The sequence below is a fragment of the Thermobia domestica genome, chromosome 13 (genome assembly GCF_964235325.1).
Source record: "Thermobia domestica chromosome 13, izTheDome1.hap1.1, whole genome shotgun sequence".
NCBI classification, from domain to species: Eukaryota; Metazoa; Arthropoda; class Insecta; order Zygentoma; family Lepismatidae; genus Thermobia; species Thermobia domestica.
The window spans coordinates 32,987,589-33,006,005 of record NC_137466.1 but is presented as its reverse complement, the minus strand read 5'-3'; the positions used below and the strand labels follow the sequence as shown (position 1 = coordinate 33,006,005).

Below are 18,417 nucleotides of genomic sequence, written 5' to 3'. Positions count from 1 at the left end.
TAATTAACTTATATAATTGAAAACAAAAGCTGAGGTCACTAATGAGTCGCTCCTAAAAAAAAAAAAATCCCTCGTTTCGACAAGAGAGAGAGAAAACACCGTATGCCCCACCCCCAAGTATATAAAATTAGTAAAAGTACAAAGCTGCAATGTAATTTATTTTTATGTTTGGGCTACAAGTAGTTCAAATCTGCTACTTTTGAAGCACAACTTCGCTACTTTTCAATCTTCCTATCTGGCAACACTACGCAGAAGAAGAAGAAAAGGAAAGCAGTTGCGTATTATTTGAATACTTCACCGAAGATGGATGTGTTTGAAATTAATTAACTGTAAATAGAAGGACACATGGTGCCTTTCTTGAGCACCAAAATGTATGCAACTTCATATTTATAAAATTTCATATGTAAGTTGTAAATTATTAATTGTTTTCTTGTTTGTAGATAAGTAATGCGTTTCGGGTGGTACTGTCTCATAAGGGTGTATATGAACCTTACAGTTTGGGCCCTATCCGAGTTTAGGTAATCGTTCGTAAATACATTATTATGAACTTTTTGGGTTAGCTTATGGTTAGGTAAGTTTTGACCCATTTTTATAAAATTAATAGGCTGTAATTTCTTGTTTCTGAATACCAACTGGAGCGGCATTGTAAAGTTAACCCTAAATTATTTCAGTGGTTTGCTACGTTCACAAAACAATGTTAGACAAAGTGGATATAGAAAAAGTAGCACAAAAGCTTGCGGCAATTCTGCTTTATCGCCAAACTACACATAAGTCGAAAGAAAGTGAACATTATTTAGTTTCTTCCACAAAATACTAGGTTGCGTACTTTTCTCATTTGGTAATCATTATCGCTCGAATTACAGTGTGAACGGTTGGCATAAAAGACAAACCCGCTTGTACTAAGCACGAATGTTATCTTACCGAATCAGAAAGGAGCGCAGCAGGGGCCCAGAGCGGTACGAGGCGATGCGTCCGTAACGAGCAGGCGCGTCAACGGTGGTGGGTACACGCATAACGAAAATAGCGGGAAAACACTTTATATGTCACAAATGCATAGCTTATATGTTGCACATCTTTGGGGGAGATACTAAATGCCGTCCATAATTACCAAACTGTAGTAAATTAGGTTTGGTTAGATTTCCTCTTTTCTGTACTTTTAATTCGTTTCTACAAGTACGTCAGAATGTTTGCTTGTTTAGTAGACCTGCCTTTCACACAATTTCAAGACTGATACTCCTTATTTTTGTACAACTCGATAAAACTCGAACACGATACGTGACAATTTTTCACTTACGCACCATTTTCACATTACATTTTCCATAAATCATAACAAGTGTACCTCTCCGCCAAATAGTCCCTTCCGCCCCCACATATAGTGCCGCTTACAGCATCAGAAGCAAGTATTTTCTTAATTTTGACTATTCGTCTCACCTGTATCTCACTCACTTTTCCTCCTGACCACACGAAAGTCGAAAAAAGTAACGAAATGTGCTGCATTTGGTTAGATTACATTACGTTAGGCTACTTTAGACTAGGTTAGGTTCAGTTCCAAGTCAGTTACCTTCAAAACAAAGACGTGTGAACTTTTACAATTTGAGATAGAAAATCACTATTTGCGTATGAATAAAAACTACAGTGGAAAATGCATTAACCAACGTGTGCTAGGTGACTATTAAAAGCACGAACGCCATCTAACCGAGTCAGAACCGGGCGAAGCTATCTCGTGGAAGTGCATCCGAAAAAGCAGGCGCGTCAGCGATGTTGGGTATGTTCATAACCAAGGGTAGTGAAAACGAATGGATTTTAGCCATGATACGAATATCAATTAGCACTTATTATGGTTTCATACTCTCCACTTGGGTTGTTCCATACGAATTCGCTAGATGCATGTTGCTTCATAGTCATAGATTTGAGTGATTTATTTTATTTTATTTATTTATTTTTGTACTGAAAGGTAGTGTGGTCTAGGTAACAGAATGCAACGTAAGAGTTTTTTAATAGATATTGCTGAGAATACAGGGGGTTCAAAAAGTGATAAATTTTTCCAAATTGGCCGTTTGTGAAAAACACTTTACGACAGAAAAAGAGCCATATCTCAAAAACTATTTGACTTAATTGCAGGGTTGGCAAAAACCATGGTTTTTATTAAAAAAACCAAAAAAACCGGTTTTTTTGGTTTAAACCAGGTTTTTTTGGTTTAAACCAGGTTTTTATGGTTTAAATGATTTGCTCTATATATTCATATCATATATGGACAGAAATAAGTTTTTTTCGCCTTGATGTTATTATGCAACAACCGGGTTATGCTGGAAGGGGTCACATAAACTTAAAGTGGAATAAAAACCGCTTCTCGAGTTACATCCGAGAGAAATTGTCCTCCATTTGAACTCGGAACTAGGACTAATTGGCCACAAATGTGATACGTCTGCCGACTCACTCACGAAGGAATCCTGATTAAAAAAAAAAAAAAATACGTTGTACTGATCTTTACATGCTTCTTAATATAACTGTTAAGAGTCATTTCAGAAGGACAAAAAGGTAAACAGTTGCATAAGTGAAACCATTACACAGAATTACATATGAACAATTTCAAAGTACGACGGAGTACAGAAGAACTTATTTAGTTCAAGTTAGTTAACAACGACTTTTATTGGTCCAAATTAAAGAAATACACCGACTTAATCTGCATATCAATAAGAAAAGTGAATAAAGATACGAATTATTTGAGTCCACTTTGGCTCAGACTCATTTATACATAAATTGACACCAAAGATACTTATTTCACTACATGCCTCTCGTGGGGTCTGTATGACACCCCCCTCCCCCCCCACACACACAAAAAGTACGGCATTTTCGATGTATTTTATCAATAGTAAACATTGAAACGAAACAATATTTAGAATTTTTCTTCGATTGCAATTACATAACAATAATAACAACTACAAAAAAATCACAAAATAAACATTTATAAACTTGTAAAAAAAGATTGCTTTTGTAGTATAGGCCTAATCTTTCTGAGTAATGAATTGGAATTTAGGTCTGAATATAATACGAATAACATACGGGAGTGAAACGTGATAACCCACAAATGTGTGTTCATCAAGATTTTACAAACACTTACACTTTTACGAACATTTTTTTGTCTTTTGGTTTAAACCAGTTGGTTTTTTTGAAAAAACCAGCTGGTTTAAACCTTGGTTTAAACCATGGTTTAAACCACCTTGGTTTAAACCAGCCAACCCTGCTTAATTGTAATGATTTTGGCCTTATTTGAAAGTGGAAGGTCTGTACAAGCCCAAAACGTCCTTTTTGCATGCCTAACTGCAAAAATCTCACAGAAATCTTGTGAAAAGGCAAAAAATACTAACGAAAAAGCACCCGAAATGACTTTATAAATGGTGAATCCTAGGTGATGAAAGAAAGTAATTTGATACATCATCTTATCAACACATACAGAATAACGTAAAAAAATTAAAAAGATATTATCTCTTACAATTAAATTATCACAGTTTTATTGTACAGTCCGCAGCAAAAAGCCTGCAACATGAGCATGTAAGTTTTTTGTGAAACGACGAAGTCTTTTGCTCCAAAGTAAGTGTGCAGGAGAGGACGCCGAGGTTTCTCCTGGCCTGATTCGTGCCACTTAGACGTTATGTTGATTCCCTGCGGTGTTAGGCGTAGTTCCACAATAAACTTACATGTAAATCTTGCAGGTTTTTTGCTGCGGAGTGTACCCTTACCTTGTTGCTATCTGAGTCCATATTTCTGCAAACACAACATATATGTCATACATTGAACAATTCTAGCACACCAGATATGTGGAAGTACGTCACTACTGTGTTTAAAAAAAAAGTAACACTCACATAATAGAAGGAAAATGTTCCAATTACTTCGTTATTAACAAGGATATAACATGATAATAATCACATTATGTTCAAAAAGAAGAATGGTATAAAGATACAACATGTAGAAGCTCCCACCGAGAAATACTTACAAATACTGCTTCTGGAAGAGGAACAGTATCTTCTGCATTGATGTAATATGTTCATATGTTCGTCCTCTTGATGTGATGGGAACACTGATCTTCAAGACATGGCCTGTGAGGATTCAGTGTCATGAGTTAATTGTTAGGTGCAGACATAGATGGACCATTAGGGTGCCTGAACTATACTTTTAATTCACCATTTTCCTGTGAAACCTCAATGATCTTTCCCATCCACCATTTCCCACAATAAAAACAAGCTACGTACTGCTCTATTTGTAACTCAGTAACTTGTGGCTGTACATGTTCCCTTTTACCCAGGTGTGCATTATGTGAATAGAGAGAACCAGAAAATCTGCGCACTTGAAGTGTTAGTGAATTCGGTATGGGGATGAAACTATGATAGTGCTTGATACCACGAATTGGCTGTGTATTAGTGTACCTTTTCTCCAGAGCAATGGCAGGAGATATTTCTGATGATGAAACATACATTTTGATGCCAGTGATATTCTTGTCTGCATAATTGAAGAGATCTTCAGGACTTAATATCATATTATCTATTGGGTGTTTAAAACTGTTGTGAGTAGCCATTCGTTTCACAGTTGCACCAATACCATCACATGCCGCCAAAGAAATGCCACTCCGCTATTGTGCCATGATCTTCCAGATGGTAGCAAAAAATTGTGAGGCTTTTGTAATTTTTATACCGTGCAGCTGAGCCATTACGGAAATACAAAATATGGGCCACTTCCGTAACAACATTTCTAATATGAGCAACAATGTGTTTCTGAAATGACCAAAATGTATTTCTATCTTGCTGCAAATAGTTACTTATTACACACACACGGAGGTGACAGACTGACCCAGAAGCATCTCTGTAATAACCCATAAACGGATGAACCGTACCTTGACAAGTACTCCAATGAAAACTCTGAATGGAGTCCTGGATTACAACAGAGTAATTTTCAGAGAAATCGGCAATAATGATACCTCTTTCTTGTGTTATGTTCTCCCTTGATAATTGCAAAAAAATGCTTTGACATTTGAAAATTAAGTGATGAACTGTAAGTTTTGAAAAATTGGTAACCAGTTTGTTGATAACATCATCCCATGGCTATTCTATGCATGCAATAATTGACCTGTCTGTTCCTTTCTACTGGTAGTACTTTATGTATAGTATCTCCAAAGTTAAACATTTCAGATTGGAACGAATCTGACATGACAAGCACTTCAGATGAACAGTTTTTACAGCGATGAATCATGCGTTCCTCATCCTCTAATGTACAAACCAATTTTTGGAGCATACCTTTATAATCTTGTATGTATATGGCTTGCAGCATCAGCTTGACATTTTGATGATATTTACATCCACAGACAATGCATTCCATGGCTTACAGTGGTCATACACTCCTTGGGACGTAACTGGCAAAATTCAGGTTGGACGTTTTTCCTTAAAATATGTAAAGATTTCCTTTACGTTGAACAATAACAGCCTCTTCTGTTTCAACACCCTCCCATTCTCAGTCGGCACAGACACACAATCCTTTTTACCAACACAAACTCTACTTACATCATCATGTAGGTAAAATTCTTGAACACACTTTATAGTATCATTGCTTACGCTTGCACCTCTTCTTTTGCCAGATTTGCTTAGAATACCTTCTGTATGTCTGATCGTACGTGCAAGCAGGTAAGGGTACAATAAAATTGTGATAATTTTATCGTCAGAGGTAATACCTTTTTAATTTTATGTTATTGTATGTGTTGATAAGGTGATGTACCAAAATATTTCATTTTACTACCTGGTATTCACCATGTAAAAATTGCCATTTCGGGTGTTTTTTTTTTTTTTTTTTGGTTAGTATTTTTTTTTTTATTTCCAAAGTTTTTCTGAGATTCTTGAGGTTAGGCGTGCAAAGATGACGTTTTTGGTTTATACAGACCTTCCACTTCCAAACAAGGCCAAAATCATTACAATTGGTCAAATAGTTTTTGAGATATGGCGTAGGTTTTTTTTTTTTTTTTCAGAAACGGCCAATTTGGAGAAATTCGTAACTTTTTGAACACCCTGTATTTTCTTTAGTATGTATTTAAAAAATTTCTGTTGCCTAGACCACACTGCTTTTCAGGGAAAAAAAAGCCAAATCTGTGACTGAAGCAACAGATCTTTCTTCAATCTGGTGAATTCATATGGAATGACCCACTTGTAAATAGTACACCGTGCCTTTCACACAATTTTAACAGCTGACGGTCGTTATTTTTGTATAATTCTATAAAACTCAAATACGATATGTCATAATCTTGACATATACTCGCCATTTCTACAGTGCCTTTCTAGTTACTAAATGATAACAAGTGTACCTCTCCGCTAAATAGACCCTTGCTCCTCCACATTGAGTGCCGCTTATAACAGCAAAAACAGTTTACAACGACCCCATTTTTTAAGTTCAAGTATTTCACTCACCTGACTTTCACTCTTCTTTCCGGTTGGACCGGTAAATTTCCAAAAATTGGTCCGCGATACAACACTCAACCCGTTATTTAGTCTGTTATGGGAATTAGGAGTCTTGCCCCTCTCAATATCTAAACTTCTTAGTTTATATGAAATCTTGTCTTACCTTGTCGTCAATGTCCACTATTTCAGTTGTTCTCCTATTTTGTGGAAATGTTTTGTTCAGTTCAGTACATACTTCACAGAGTAACTTTTTACTAGTTTGCATTTTGTCAGCTTGTTCGTGTTAAAAGAAATTCAATATAAAGGTTAATTTTGTGTTTTTTCATTGACTTGTATTACCGTATTTCCGTCATTTCACAGAGAGTGTTTTGAACCCAAGTTAATACGTACTTCGAAATGGTGTGTTTGTCTTGCTTGAGAATGAGTTGTAAGCATACTTCTGTAATGATTCATGGTTTTATGCCTTGTGATTGGTTAATCTTGTAATATTGTATGATATGTTGGCTATGGTGGTTGTGAGAGCTAATCGGTCACTTGCAGAATAGGTTAGCTGATGCTTTTCTCCTTTTGTCCGAGGTGGATGTTGTAATATTGTATTTTTTTTTAAAATATATATGTTTAATTATTTGTTTACACCTATTACAGGGCTTAAGCGGCAATTACAATACACTTGTATATAGTAAAGTGTAAAGATGGTTTCATAGATTCAAACAAAGGAAAAGTAAGTGAAAGTTACAATAAGAAAGGAAAAAAAAAAGAAAAAACAAAGAAAGCAAATTGCATATTTTCTTTTGAAATCACTTAGCATTATTGCATATACATCTGCTGAGCTGTTCTAAAATTAAGAGGCCCCGTCACGGCGAAATTAAAATACCACTAATTTTACAGTAATTATGTAATATCTTCAAATAGATAGAAGATAATCGAATATTGGAACAAGAGTTCTTTAGACAATATTATTTTACACCTGATATCGTTATCACGACGCAGTTATCTGCTTGTGATTTCCATCCATTTAGAAAATCGGCATTTATTTTTGCGTTTTTAAATGTCTGCAAACGGAAAGCTAATAAGTGACTCTTGATAACTGTACCTCATGCAAAAATATTATTGTCTAGCGAGCTCTTGTTCCACATTTCGATTGTCCTTTAGTTATATAAAGATATCACATAATTACTGTAAAATTAGTGGCATTTTAATTTCGCAGTGGTTAGGCCTCTTAAGTAAAATCATAATAACAAACTAGCGACTCATGAAGAGTGAACGTAAACATTCATATAAATTTAAAATCCAAATACAATAGAGTTATCATATTGTTCATTTCCATTGGACTAACTACAAATTCTGTGCTAGCACATATCATTATAAAACAATATCATTATGTATTCAAAGATCACAAAGGTAAGCCGCGGTGGCGTTCACCTGTGGTGCTTGGGGTCCCGGGTTGGATCCCAGTCCCCGGCAAGTAAACTTTGTAGTGGACAAACGCCGTGTGCATGGGTTTGCTTGGAGTTCTCCCACTTTCTTCATTCCACAATTTCATTCATCACCGTCTCCTTTAGCCTAATCGGCATAATTGTGGGACGTAAAACTAAAAAAAAAATTCATTTCATTTCAAAGATCACAAATATATATTCTACTTGTTTCATCAAACTTCACCGAAACTTAGAGCTTTCCTTTGTGTTTAAATGCACGAAAAAAGACGTCAGGAAATCTACGTCAGCATTCATTTTTACAACATTATTATATCTTTCACATAATCTAATTACGGAAGAATTTTAATGAGCTTCTGAATATGATTTTTTGCAGTAAAATGGAGGTCTCGTTCGTAAAAATTTCTTGTTAATATTAAAATACAATAGTTTGAGAAACTCTTCATTATCTATGATTATCAATAATTCCATTCACATAGTTATAGACGAAAGCAAGTTCCATAAATTTCGTTGTATCACATCAAGGCATAAAGATGTGTTGTTTCATTCGTAATGTTCATGAGTTGTAATTGGTTATTTGAATATTGAAATAGTGGTATTTTAACCGATTTTTAGAAGGAGATCGGTGAAAATGAAAGTAGGAACGATTACGTCATTGCCGTGTTACAACGTTTTGGATTGCACTACTTGGAAATAGTTCTTTTCCATTTTTTTTTTTTTTTTTTTTTTTTTTTTTTGTTTTTATATATATATATTTCGTTCCTTTCTACTTTTAATTTTGGAGATTTTCTTTCAAAAATATAATTAAATCATTATTGTTTCACTTATATAAGCTTTTGAAATTTTATTTATTTTTGTGGATATGAAATAACGAACACTACCCTTATTTGGTGTTCTTTTAAAGTTTCATTTTCCATCCTTCATTACTAACTCTTATTCACGAATGTTTCATATTTTTATCCTTTCTTTGCACTTCCGTAAATACATATGCATCTATATTGTGATACTATGTAAAATTAGGGATCGCATTTAGTATCTCCTCCAAATCCACACATAAGGTGTTTTATGCCATATACTATGTTTTGCGCTATCCTCGTTTATGTGTATACCCACCGTTACTGACGGGCCTTCTTCCTGCAGACGCACCCCTTTGCTATGCTCCTGTCCTAACTGGATAGATAGCATTCGTGCTTTTTACTTGCCACCTACCACAATTTAGTTAGTGTTTTTTGCACAATAGTTCTTATCGTGTACGTACACTGAAATCCTAAAGTGAATCTGCACAGAGAAATGCAAATTCACACTTCCATTGATGGCTCATGGGCCAGTACTTGAACCAAAGTCACTATCAAGTGGTTTCGGGAAGAAACCAAATAATATCCAAAATTAGCACCGTACCTTTAAACTGTTAAGTGTTAGAAACTACGCACAATTGATAAATAACGAAAACAATGAGTTTTTATTTTCTTACTGTGATAGAGGATATAGTTTCCAAACTGCTACTAACACCACGTTAACTAGGCTGTCAGTTTTTTTTTCTTTTTTTAAATAGCTATTTGCGAAATATCCGTTGAAGTGTTCCGTCTGTACAATATTTGGACATACGACATAAAAGTGACAATGTATAAAACACGAATCAAGTTGTGCTAGTCCATCACTAAAAATAAAAAATTTAATCCAACCGAGTTAAGATTTGGGACTTAGATTTCGGCATCTAAGGTCATTTAGCCCGTCACGTATGAGGGATGACGTCCCTCGGCGACCACACTATCCGGAAAAAGGGAAGGAAGAAAGGATTGGGGAAAGAAGCAAGCGGCCTGGGACCTATAAGTTAGGTATCATCTCGGCATTTGCCTGGTGTGAATGACGGAAATCCCATTCCGTATGGCTGACCTGAAAAAGCATTTTACACTTTTCGACCCAGTGCCCCCACCGGGAACCGAATCCGGGACCGCTCGCACCTGTAATCTAACCTAGTCGGCAGACGCGGAGCAGGAGGGTTCGCGCGGAAGTGCGTTCGTAGCGAGCAGGTGCGTCAATATATAAACGAGGATAGTGGAAAAATACTTGATATGGTATCAAAACATGCCTATGCGTGGAAACTGATGTGACATCTTACTAGTATAATTACGCATGCGGACGAACGCCATTCAAACTATTGTAGATAAAAGACCAATGCTGAAAATATTAACTAACATGTGCTAGGTGGCCACTGAAAAGCACGGATGCTATCTAACTGAAATTAAAATGAAATCTTTAAGTTTTACGTCCCAGGGTTATGCCGGCTAGGCTAAAGGAGACGGTAATGATGAGAAATGATGGAATGAAGAAAGTGGGAGGAAACTGGAGAACCCCGAGGAAATCCACGCACACGATGTTTGACCGCCACAAAGTTCACTTGGCGCAAGTTGGTATCGAACCAGGGACTTCATGCACCATGAACGCTCTACCACTGAGCCACAGCACCCCCTGGTATCTAACCGGGTCAGGGCGTAGAGGCCCGGGCAGGGGTGCGTGCGGAGGGAGTAGGCACTCAATACTCCTTGTGGGGTATATAAATTAAAATTCTCTACTCTCAGACAACCAATGCTTCTACCTTCCGAATCCGCAATGCTAAATCCAAACCCAACCTTTCACACAAAAAGTAACATCTCAACTACTTATATACAATCTCGAAGTTCTACTAAAAATCCAATTAACTTCATAAAATCAAGGAATAAATAAAAACCATTAACAGAAGCTATGCTCTTCCCAAATTGGTCTGTATGTCCCTTCTTACTGTACACCATGGCGGGGTCGGGAGGACATAATGCTTTTTTTTTTTCTCGTGAGAAGTTTAGAACCTGGTGGGTAAGAACGCAGTGTGCGATTTGCATCAGCTTCATGCTTTGTATCAGTATTTTGTTCAAAACCCGTTGATTTAAAGCAGTATTCTGTGTAACCCAGGAATAAAAATAATGATTGGTGTGTCTTCTTTGGTTTCACATTTATGAGCTTTCCTTAGAGAAGAACACAAGGTGACTCATATACTTGTGCCATTGTAAGATCCCGTTCTAGTAGTATTTTCAAGCATGAATTAATTTGCCAGTAGGGCTAAAACAGATACACTTAAAGAAAAAAGTAATATATCATACTTTTAAATTTTCACATAAATTTAAAATATATCCAAATCTTAGTCTTCATAGACTTGAGCAGTTATTGATTCAGCAAGAATATTAGTAAAATATTATATTATTTGAATAATGAAAAGTATTGACGTTATGAAAATCTATATACAGTCTGAACTTACAGTAAGCGCTTAATTGGAATGCTGACAGAAGACAGGCGTGGAATTCACGTAGTTGCAAAAATCCAGCGTTAATGGTCGACATGTGATTTTGCCTTTTCTTTCAGAATCCCAGGTTAAATCCCCTCCGGGAGTACATATAACTCGAAGTCACTTTAAACTAGGAAAGTTAACGTCTCATGCGACATCGCTGTTCAGCATCAGCATTAAATTGCACCAAAAACGTGTGTATTATAATTATTATCACAGTATTCGGGATAAAAACTCTCCCTCTATCTATCTGTACATTTATTTATTTTTCAGGTAAAATGGAAGTGACTAAAGAGTTAAACGTGAACGGTAAGCGCCCTGAAGAAGCTGTAGTTACCAAGAGTGTAAGCAAAACTGGCTTGTTGCTGATCACAACTACAGGTATTCACAATTTCTACTATTTATCTAGATAATTAACACTTTTTTTTTTTTTTTTTTTTTTTGTTCCAAATTGCATAAAAACCCATGGTGAATATAGTAATTTTCCACAAAACAGGTATAAAGCATAAAGTAGCAGCAAAAATCTCCGGATATGCTTTCACTACAGCTTTTTACATCAAACTGAGTGACAAAGCGTAGGGGGGGGGGTTAAACATCAACAACAGCATTTAGTAGTGTAGCACTGTAAATAGATTACGTTTTAACCTTTAGACACCGTTTCTCAACGTTTTTAAACCTGAGGACCACAAAAATATTTTAAATATTTTTACGGGTCACAATTTTACATGCCTTTTTTTTATGTATGTGTATATTCCACGGTTGAAAACGATTTTCTTTCACAAAAATCATTTTCGCTGTTTTTTCGTATTTAAATGACTTGCACTTACTTTTTTAGAAGCAGAATACAATTTAAATAATATTAGTTTTTTAACTGATCAACTATTCATTTTAGGAAAGTGAGAAGATAAAAACTCGGCTCGAGCCAAGTGGTTCATTCTAAACTCATTCATTCCGTACGCTCAAAAATTCATTCCAAACTTTACCCCTTTTTCTGTGATCAAACAGAAAATGTCGATGTTATTCTTCTATATTGAGAATAACATAGAAATTGACTGCCTCTTCACCTTCCCTCTCCCCTCTAGAAGTGGAATTTTCTAAAACGCTGGAACACGTGGCCATTTATTTATGTTCAAAACTCCCTTTCAAACGGTTCAGCCGTATCTTTCGTGATGAGGAGGCAAACAACGTTGATTTGAATATAGAGGAAAAGTTACGGAAATTTCTCTCTTTACCTCTTAGAAACCCGTCCAGTTATTTTTAATGAGTTAATATAGCAAGTTCCATTTCCCTAGTTTGAGAGGCTCCTGAAACTATTTTTAGCATTTGCCCTGAACCCTCTCCTCACTTAGGATATGCATTTTAATCAGGGTTGGCAAAAACCATGGTTTTTATTTAAAAAAAAACAAAACGTTTTTTTTTTTGTTTAAACCAGTTTTTTTTTTTTTTTTTTTTTTTTTTTTTGTTTGTTTAAATAATTTACTCGATGTATTTACAGTAGATATGGACAGAAATTAGTCTGTTTCGCCTTGGTGTTATTTTGCAACAACAAGGTTATGCTGGAAGGGGTCACATAAGCTTAAAGCGGAATCCAAACCGCTTCTCGGCTTCATCCAAGAAAAATTGTCCATTTCGACACGAAGCCGGGACTAATTGGTCACAAATGCGATTGCAGACTCACTCACGAAGGACTCCTGATAGAAATACGGTGTACTGATCTTTACATAGGCCTAGTTGTTAATATAATTGTCAAGAGTGATTTCAGAAGTACAAAAAGATAAACAGTTACACAAGTAAAAACATTATACAATTATATATAAATTGGGAAAACTCCCGCCTTAGCCATTGGGAAAATCCTGTTATTACTTTAAATGTATTTGTATATAAAATTTTAAGGTCAACATATCATAATCACTACGCTGAAACTGAGGTGTTAAATTACAAATTTGGTATGCAGATATCATTCAATAAAATTAAAACAAAGTCAATTCCAAGCTGATGTTGGAAGTACGTAGGTAGTTGATAAATTTTGCCAATTTCTATCAATATATTTAAGCAACCTTGGCTTCTTTATAAAACAACAGGCATTCAGGCAAGTAGAAATATATAATTTGGTTTCGTTTCGTATGTTTAGGCTTAACATCCTTATGAAATACCAAGGTTATCACGGAGAAGACGTTCGCTTGAAGGGACATCTCGAATCGCTACTTGGTTTACACTTGAAAGATGAGTTGTGGTTCGACCGAGAATTGACATGGGACCCCTTGATTAAAAGGTGAAAAGTACATAAACGTAATGCAGATGGTTTCATATGTGGAGACGTCACTATTAAGTACACACAATTTAAAGCATTTTTCGTTCTTTTTTTGTGTGGTTTAAACCAGTTGTTTTTTTTTTGAAAAAACCGTCTGGTTTAAACCAGTCAACCCTGATTTTGATCAAAGTGACATTATTGTTTATATATATATATATATATATAAAGGTGGTCCAAAACCAAATGCAAAAAAAATCAGCTTGTTCAAATTAATCCTGCACAAGGCTTATTTTTTTCTCGAGTCATAAGCTACGTAGCTGCAAAATTTCAGCCCCATTGCTCTATATTTACAGGTCGCTCAATTGATCTAATGTTAGAATTTTTAGGAGGTACACGCTAGACCGTTTTGAAAATATAGCGTATGCCTGCCTCCGTATATACTCGTTCATTCGTAAATTTAAGGTAAATATATGCTGTACTATAAAAATATTAGGTTGGTAATGGATATACGCCCCATTACCTTCCTGTATACTACATTACAGGAGTCAAGACTACAATGTAATTTAACACAGTAACTGTGCTAATAACTAACCGCTGTTAGTTTTGTTTTCTGGACCACCCTAATATATATATATATATATATATATATATATATATATATATATATATATATATATATATATATATATATATATATATATATATATATATATATATATGCAAACGTTTTAATTACAGTAAAAAGGCTATGATATGTAAAATTCTGAACTAATTATGAGTATTGAGTAACAAATGTATTCAAGCTTTCTCTTCAAGTTTCCTGTAGAATATGAAATTATTAAATCAGTGAGTTGTCAAAATTTTTGGCCCATTAACTGTAATCTGAAAAACGATTCGTTTTATCATAACATTGCGTGCGGTGATGATATTTAGTAATATACAGGCAAAAAGGCTAATACTCACTGCAAAAAATAGCAGAGTTTTCTTCTACATGTAATAAGCGTTTTCGGAAGAAACTTCTTCCATTTTCGGCTTACTTAAACTTCAATGAGGATTTTTACTACATACTTTCGCAATCTGGAAAGCAAGAAAAGAAAACGGTGAACAGCAGTGAACAATGACAGTGAGTGCCTGTTTGCATGTGTTTAATTTTTGACAGAAGATTTGTGTTTTACATTTCTTAATCCTTTTAACCATTTTTTGCCTTTCCACAGTCTCCTTCATGTTTTGAAATCCTCTTTGAATTTTAAGTAAGCTGAAGATGGAAGAAGTTTCTTTCGAAAGCGCTTCTTACGTGTAGAAGAAAACTCTGCTATTTTTTGCGATAGGTATTAGCCTTTTTGCTTATCTCTTACGGTCTGTTTTGTTTAAATTTGTATTATTAAAATCCTATCATTAGACTGATTCAAAGACTATTTAATTATATTGTCAAGACAATAAAGGATCTTGATGGGAAATAACTTGACAAGTTATTTTATCTTACACAGTCATCGTGTTCGAAAAATCTGTTTTTCGATTTTCGGAAATTTCATTTTTCGTTTTTCGAAAAAATTTTCGTTTTCGAAAAAATGTGGCCATCCCTAGTTCATAATTCCTGATGTACACTCATGTCCAAAATTATTGTCGCATATCTATAACTGTCTTCTTGTAAGAATATAATTTGATAATGATTTTGGAGGGTACTTTTAATGTGTATAATCGGGAAATGTATATTTGTGGTAAATTTCATAGGAAAAGGATTATAAATACGAAAATTATAATGAGTAAAATAAAATGTTGCTAAATAGACAAGACAATTTTATTTTCGTTTTATTGTTCTTATTTGCTGGTCTTTTGACACGAAATTTGCCACATACATGTCTGTTGATTATACAGATACTAACATTATAAGAAATACCGGGCGAATTCATTATCAAATTATATTCCTAGAACAACATATTTATAGACATGCGACAATAATTTTGGACATGAGTGTATCTCGTCATTATTTCGCCAGAGGGTCCAATTCGTTGGCCAAGTTCCTGCCATCTGACCTTATCCATTACACGGTTAATTTGTCAATAATATTCAATAGCATCCCTTCGCAATGACAATGAAAGCTACCATCATATTTGCAAAGTAGTGAAGGCGTTGCATAATTATAGCTTGAAGTCACTTACGAATGTACGTGACAACTTTAAGTTCAAATAACTGTCCTTTCTTTGATAGTGAGAGATCATTCTCATGACTGTAAGCTTCAAATGGATCTCGAATCTACAGAAATTTCGTAACACAGTTTATTTGGAAAATATGTTGCAAAATTTGTTTTACAGTTTTAAGGCGGGCACAAACCTTTTCAAGAAATTCAGACTCAACAAAAACGTAATTTTCATTAAAAATGATTTCAAGAGTTTGAAAAGGGTACACATTGCCTGTTTTTATGTAATTAATCCATAGCACCAGTTTCTTCTCGACTGTCTTTATTTAATCTAGAAAATATGTCGGTAAGATAGGATAATGCCAGTAACCATATTTCGTCAATAATGAGTCATGCAAAATCAGAATTATGTTCATTTACAAACAATAAAATTTTCGTGCATTTGTTCAAATAACCTTCGCATTACTTTGTCCCTAGAAAGCCACCGAATTTCAGAATGATGCAAAAAAGCTGTGTATATTTACTTACCATTTTACCGGACGATACGGAAAATAACGTATTATTTAACGTTCGAGTCTTAACAAAATTAACTAGCTTTACAGCATTATTTGGTACATTTTAAATTCTTGTGGCATTCCTTTAGAGGCCATTGCTTCCCTTCGTATGAAGCAGTGCACTCATTTTATATCTGAAGCTTTATAAGTTCCTTGACCTTAGAAACAACTCCACTCTGTCTGCCTGTAAGGAAGTGGGCATCTGAACATAAGTCCACACATTTTTTCCACTGGACCCTTTCTTTCTTATATAACTATCGAAAGGGTGAAATATTTCTTCTGCAGTTGTTCAGATTAGGAAAGTACTATGAAATAGAATAGTGTCCTATATGTCATGACGATTTGCATATCTAAGGTAGCTCATCAACGCGCCTCATTTGTAACACCAATAGTTTCGTCTATTTGTGATCCATAATTAGGACTTTTCGTAACTCCTTCGGTTAACTCAGATTCTGCGTTACCCACTGTATTCATTCTGTGACGGACAGTGTTATTACGAAGAGAAATTAAATCGATATCAGTAACTAACTTGTGACCAAACATGTTTTTTACATCTTTCCTAGCTGGAAGAAGTAAATTTTCTCCAATAGAATGAGGTTTTCCTGTTTTGGCTGTGTGCAAACTTAAGAGGTAGGATACTTCCAGTGCTTTCCTATTAATTCCACCCATAAATCAAACATTTACCCCACAAGTTAATGTCCCTAAACAACACTGAAAACACAGTTGATTTGTTTTTCACATCCCAATGCTTTGTTTCTAAATGCCATCGGAGTTCTATACGTTTCTTGCACTTTTTCAACACTTCATAATAGAAACAGCATTATGGTTTCTGTTCTCTTTAATCGCCGTACCATGTAAATCCTAATTCCAAATACCTAATCGTAATTCAATTCCTAATCTCATATTTCCAATTGTAATTTTTCTTTGAACTGCTTGCTTCAAAGTGGGGCGCGGTGGCTCAGTGGTACATCACTTACCTCTTGTGCATGGGGTCCCTGATTCGATCCCTGGCCAAGTAAGTTTGTGATGCACAACATCGTGTCCGTGGGGTTTTCTCAGGTACTACTCTCGTTTCGTCCCACTTTCTCATTCCACCAATTCTTCCATCATCATTCACTTGCCTTAATCAATCGTCGTTTCCCTTAGCCTAAACGGCAGAATCGTAGGACTTAAACTGAAAGATTCCATGCTCGCCTCAACTTCTATAGGAGAATCACATTTACTCTCCTTACACTCCTTTCACAGTTAGAATTAGCTTTGCTTGTGTCACTTACTTTTCTTTTTAAAGTCCCTGTTCTAAGCCACTTTTCCACTATTCAAACTCTTTTCTAAAATCTTAAAACTGGATATTTTGTCTAACTATAACTTAGCACTTCTGAAGATCTACTGAACTTCTATTTGCAGGGAAAACCTACTAATAAATAATAATAAACAAAATGAGATTGTTGAAATACAGATACCACATTTTACTTTAAAGAGTAAGGAAAAGCAGAAGCAATAAAATCTTTGTTTACCGCCTTTTGCTTCACTTCTTTCTGCAGCATAAGTTGTCGGCGTGTACTGCGATACTTTTCAAGTTAGTGACAATCTACTCATTTATTTTTAAATTGTTTTATTATGGTATTTTGCATTCTGTTTGCGGACCAGCTGTACCATCTTCGCAGACCACTGTTGGTCGGTGGACCGTAGGTTGAGAAACCCTGCTTTAGACGACAGCAACTATTTTTGTGACTTGGAGTAGTCGCAGTTAATCGCAGAACAGGGACAAATAATACGTTTTGTAATAAAGAAAATGTGTAGCACATTATTATTAACTGAATAATGAAAGGAATCCTATATATTTATCCAGTGAAATATTTCAAGAACTTTTTACTTTCCTTCATTTGTTATGATATACGGTCAAAAAACAAATATTTTTATAAAAAGGCCTTGTGTCCATCTTAAACTTTCTCGTTAATTTATAATAAAGAATACAGACAGCCTTGTAAGAAAGTTATGTTTAATTTATGTCAAAAAACAAGTATAAAGAGCTCATACGTAATAGTCAAAATTAAGTGCACAAAAATTATAACTTCTTCAAACGAAGATAGTGTAATCGCTATCTAAAATGCACACACAACTAATTATCCAAAAAGTGAAACACAGAAAATTGTAGTAATATAACTGAAAACACTAATAACAATGACCATTCAAACACTAATACTAGTAAACACTCATAAAATATGAACTGAGTTCTTTCTGCTAGTTTCTCATCGTGCCTCATTACAGACGAAGGAAACAGAAGTATCT

General features: G+C 35.0%; 1 protein-coding gene across 1 annotated transcript in view; it reads left to right on the top strand.

Moving 5' to 3' along the window:
- Window positions 1-242: 242 nt before the first annotated feature.
- Window positions 243-18,417, top strand: part of LOC145668084 (ATP synthase subunit C lysine N-methyltransferase) — a 173,047-nt gene continuing 154,872 nt past the window's right edge. The window contains exons 1-2 of the mRNA XM_081735597.1: window positions 243-403; window positions 11,460-11,567. Coding sequence (XP_081591723.1) covers window positions 11,465-11,567 — 103 coding nt within the window. The 5' untranslated portion in view covers window positions 243-403; window positions 11,460-11,464. The remainder of the gene's footprint in view (window positions 404-11,459; window positions 11,568-18,417) is intronic.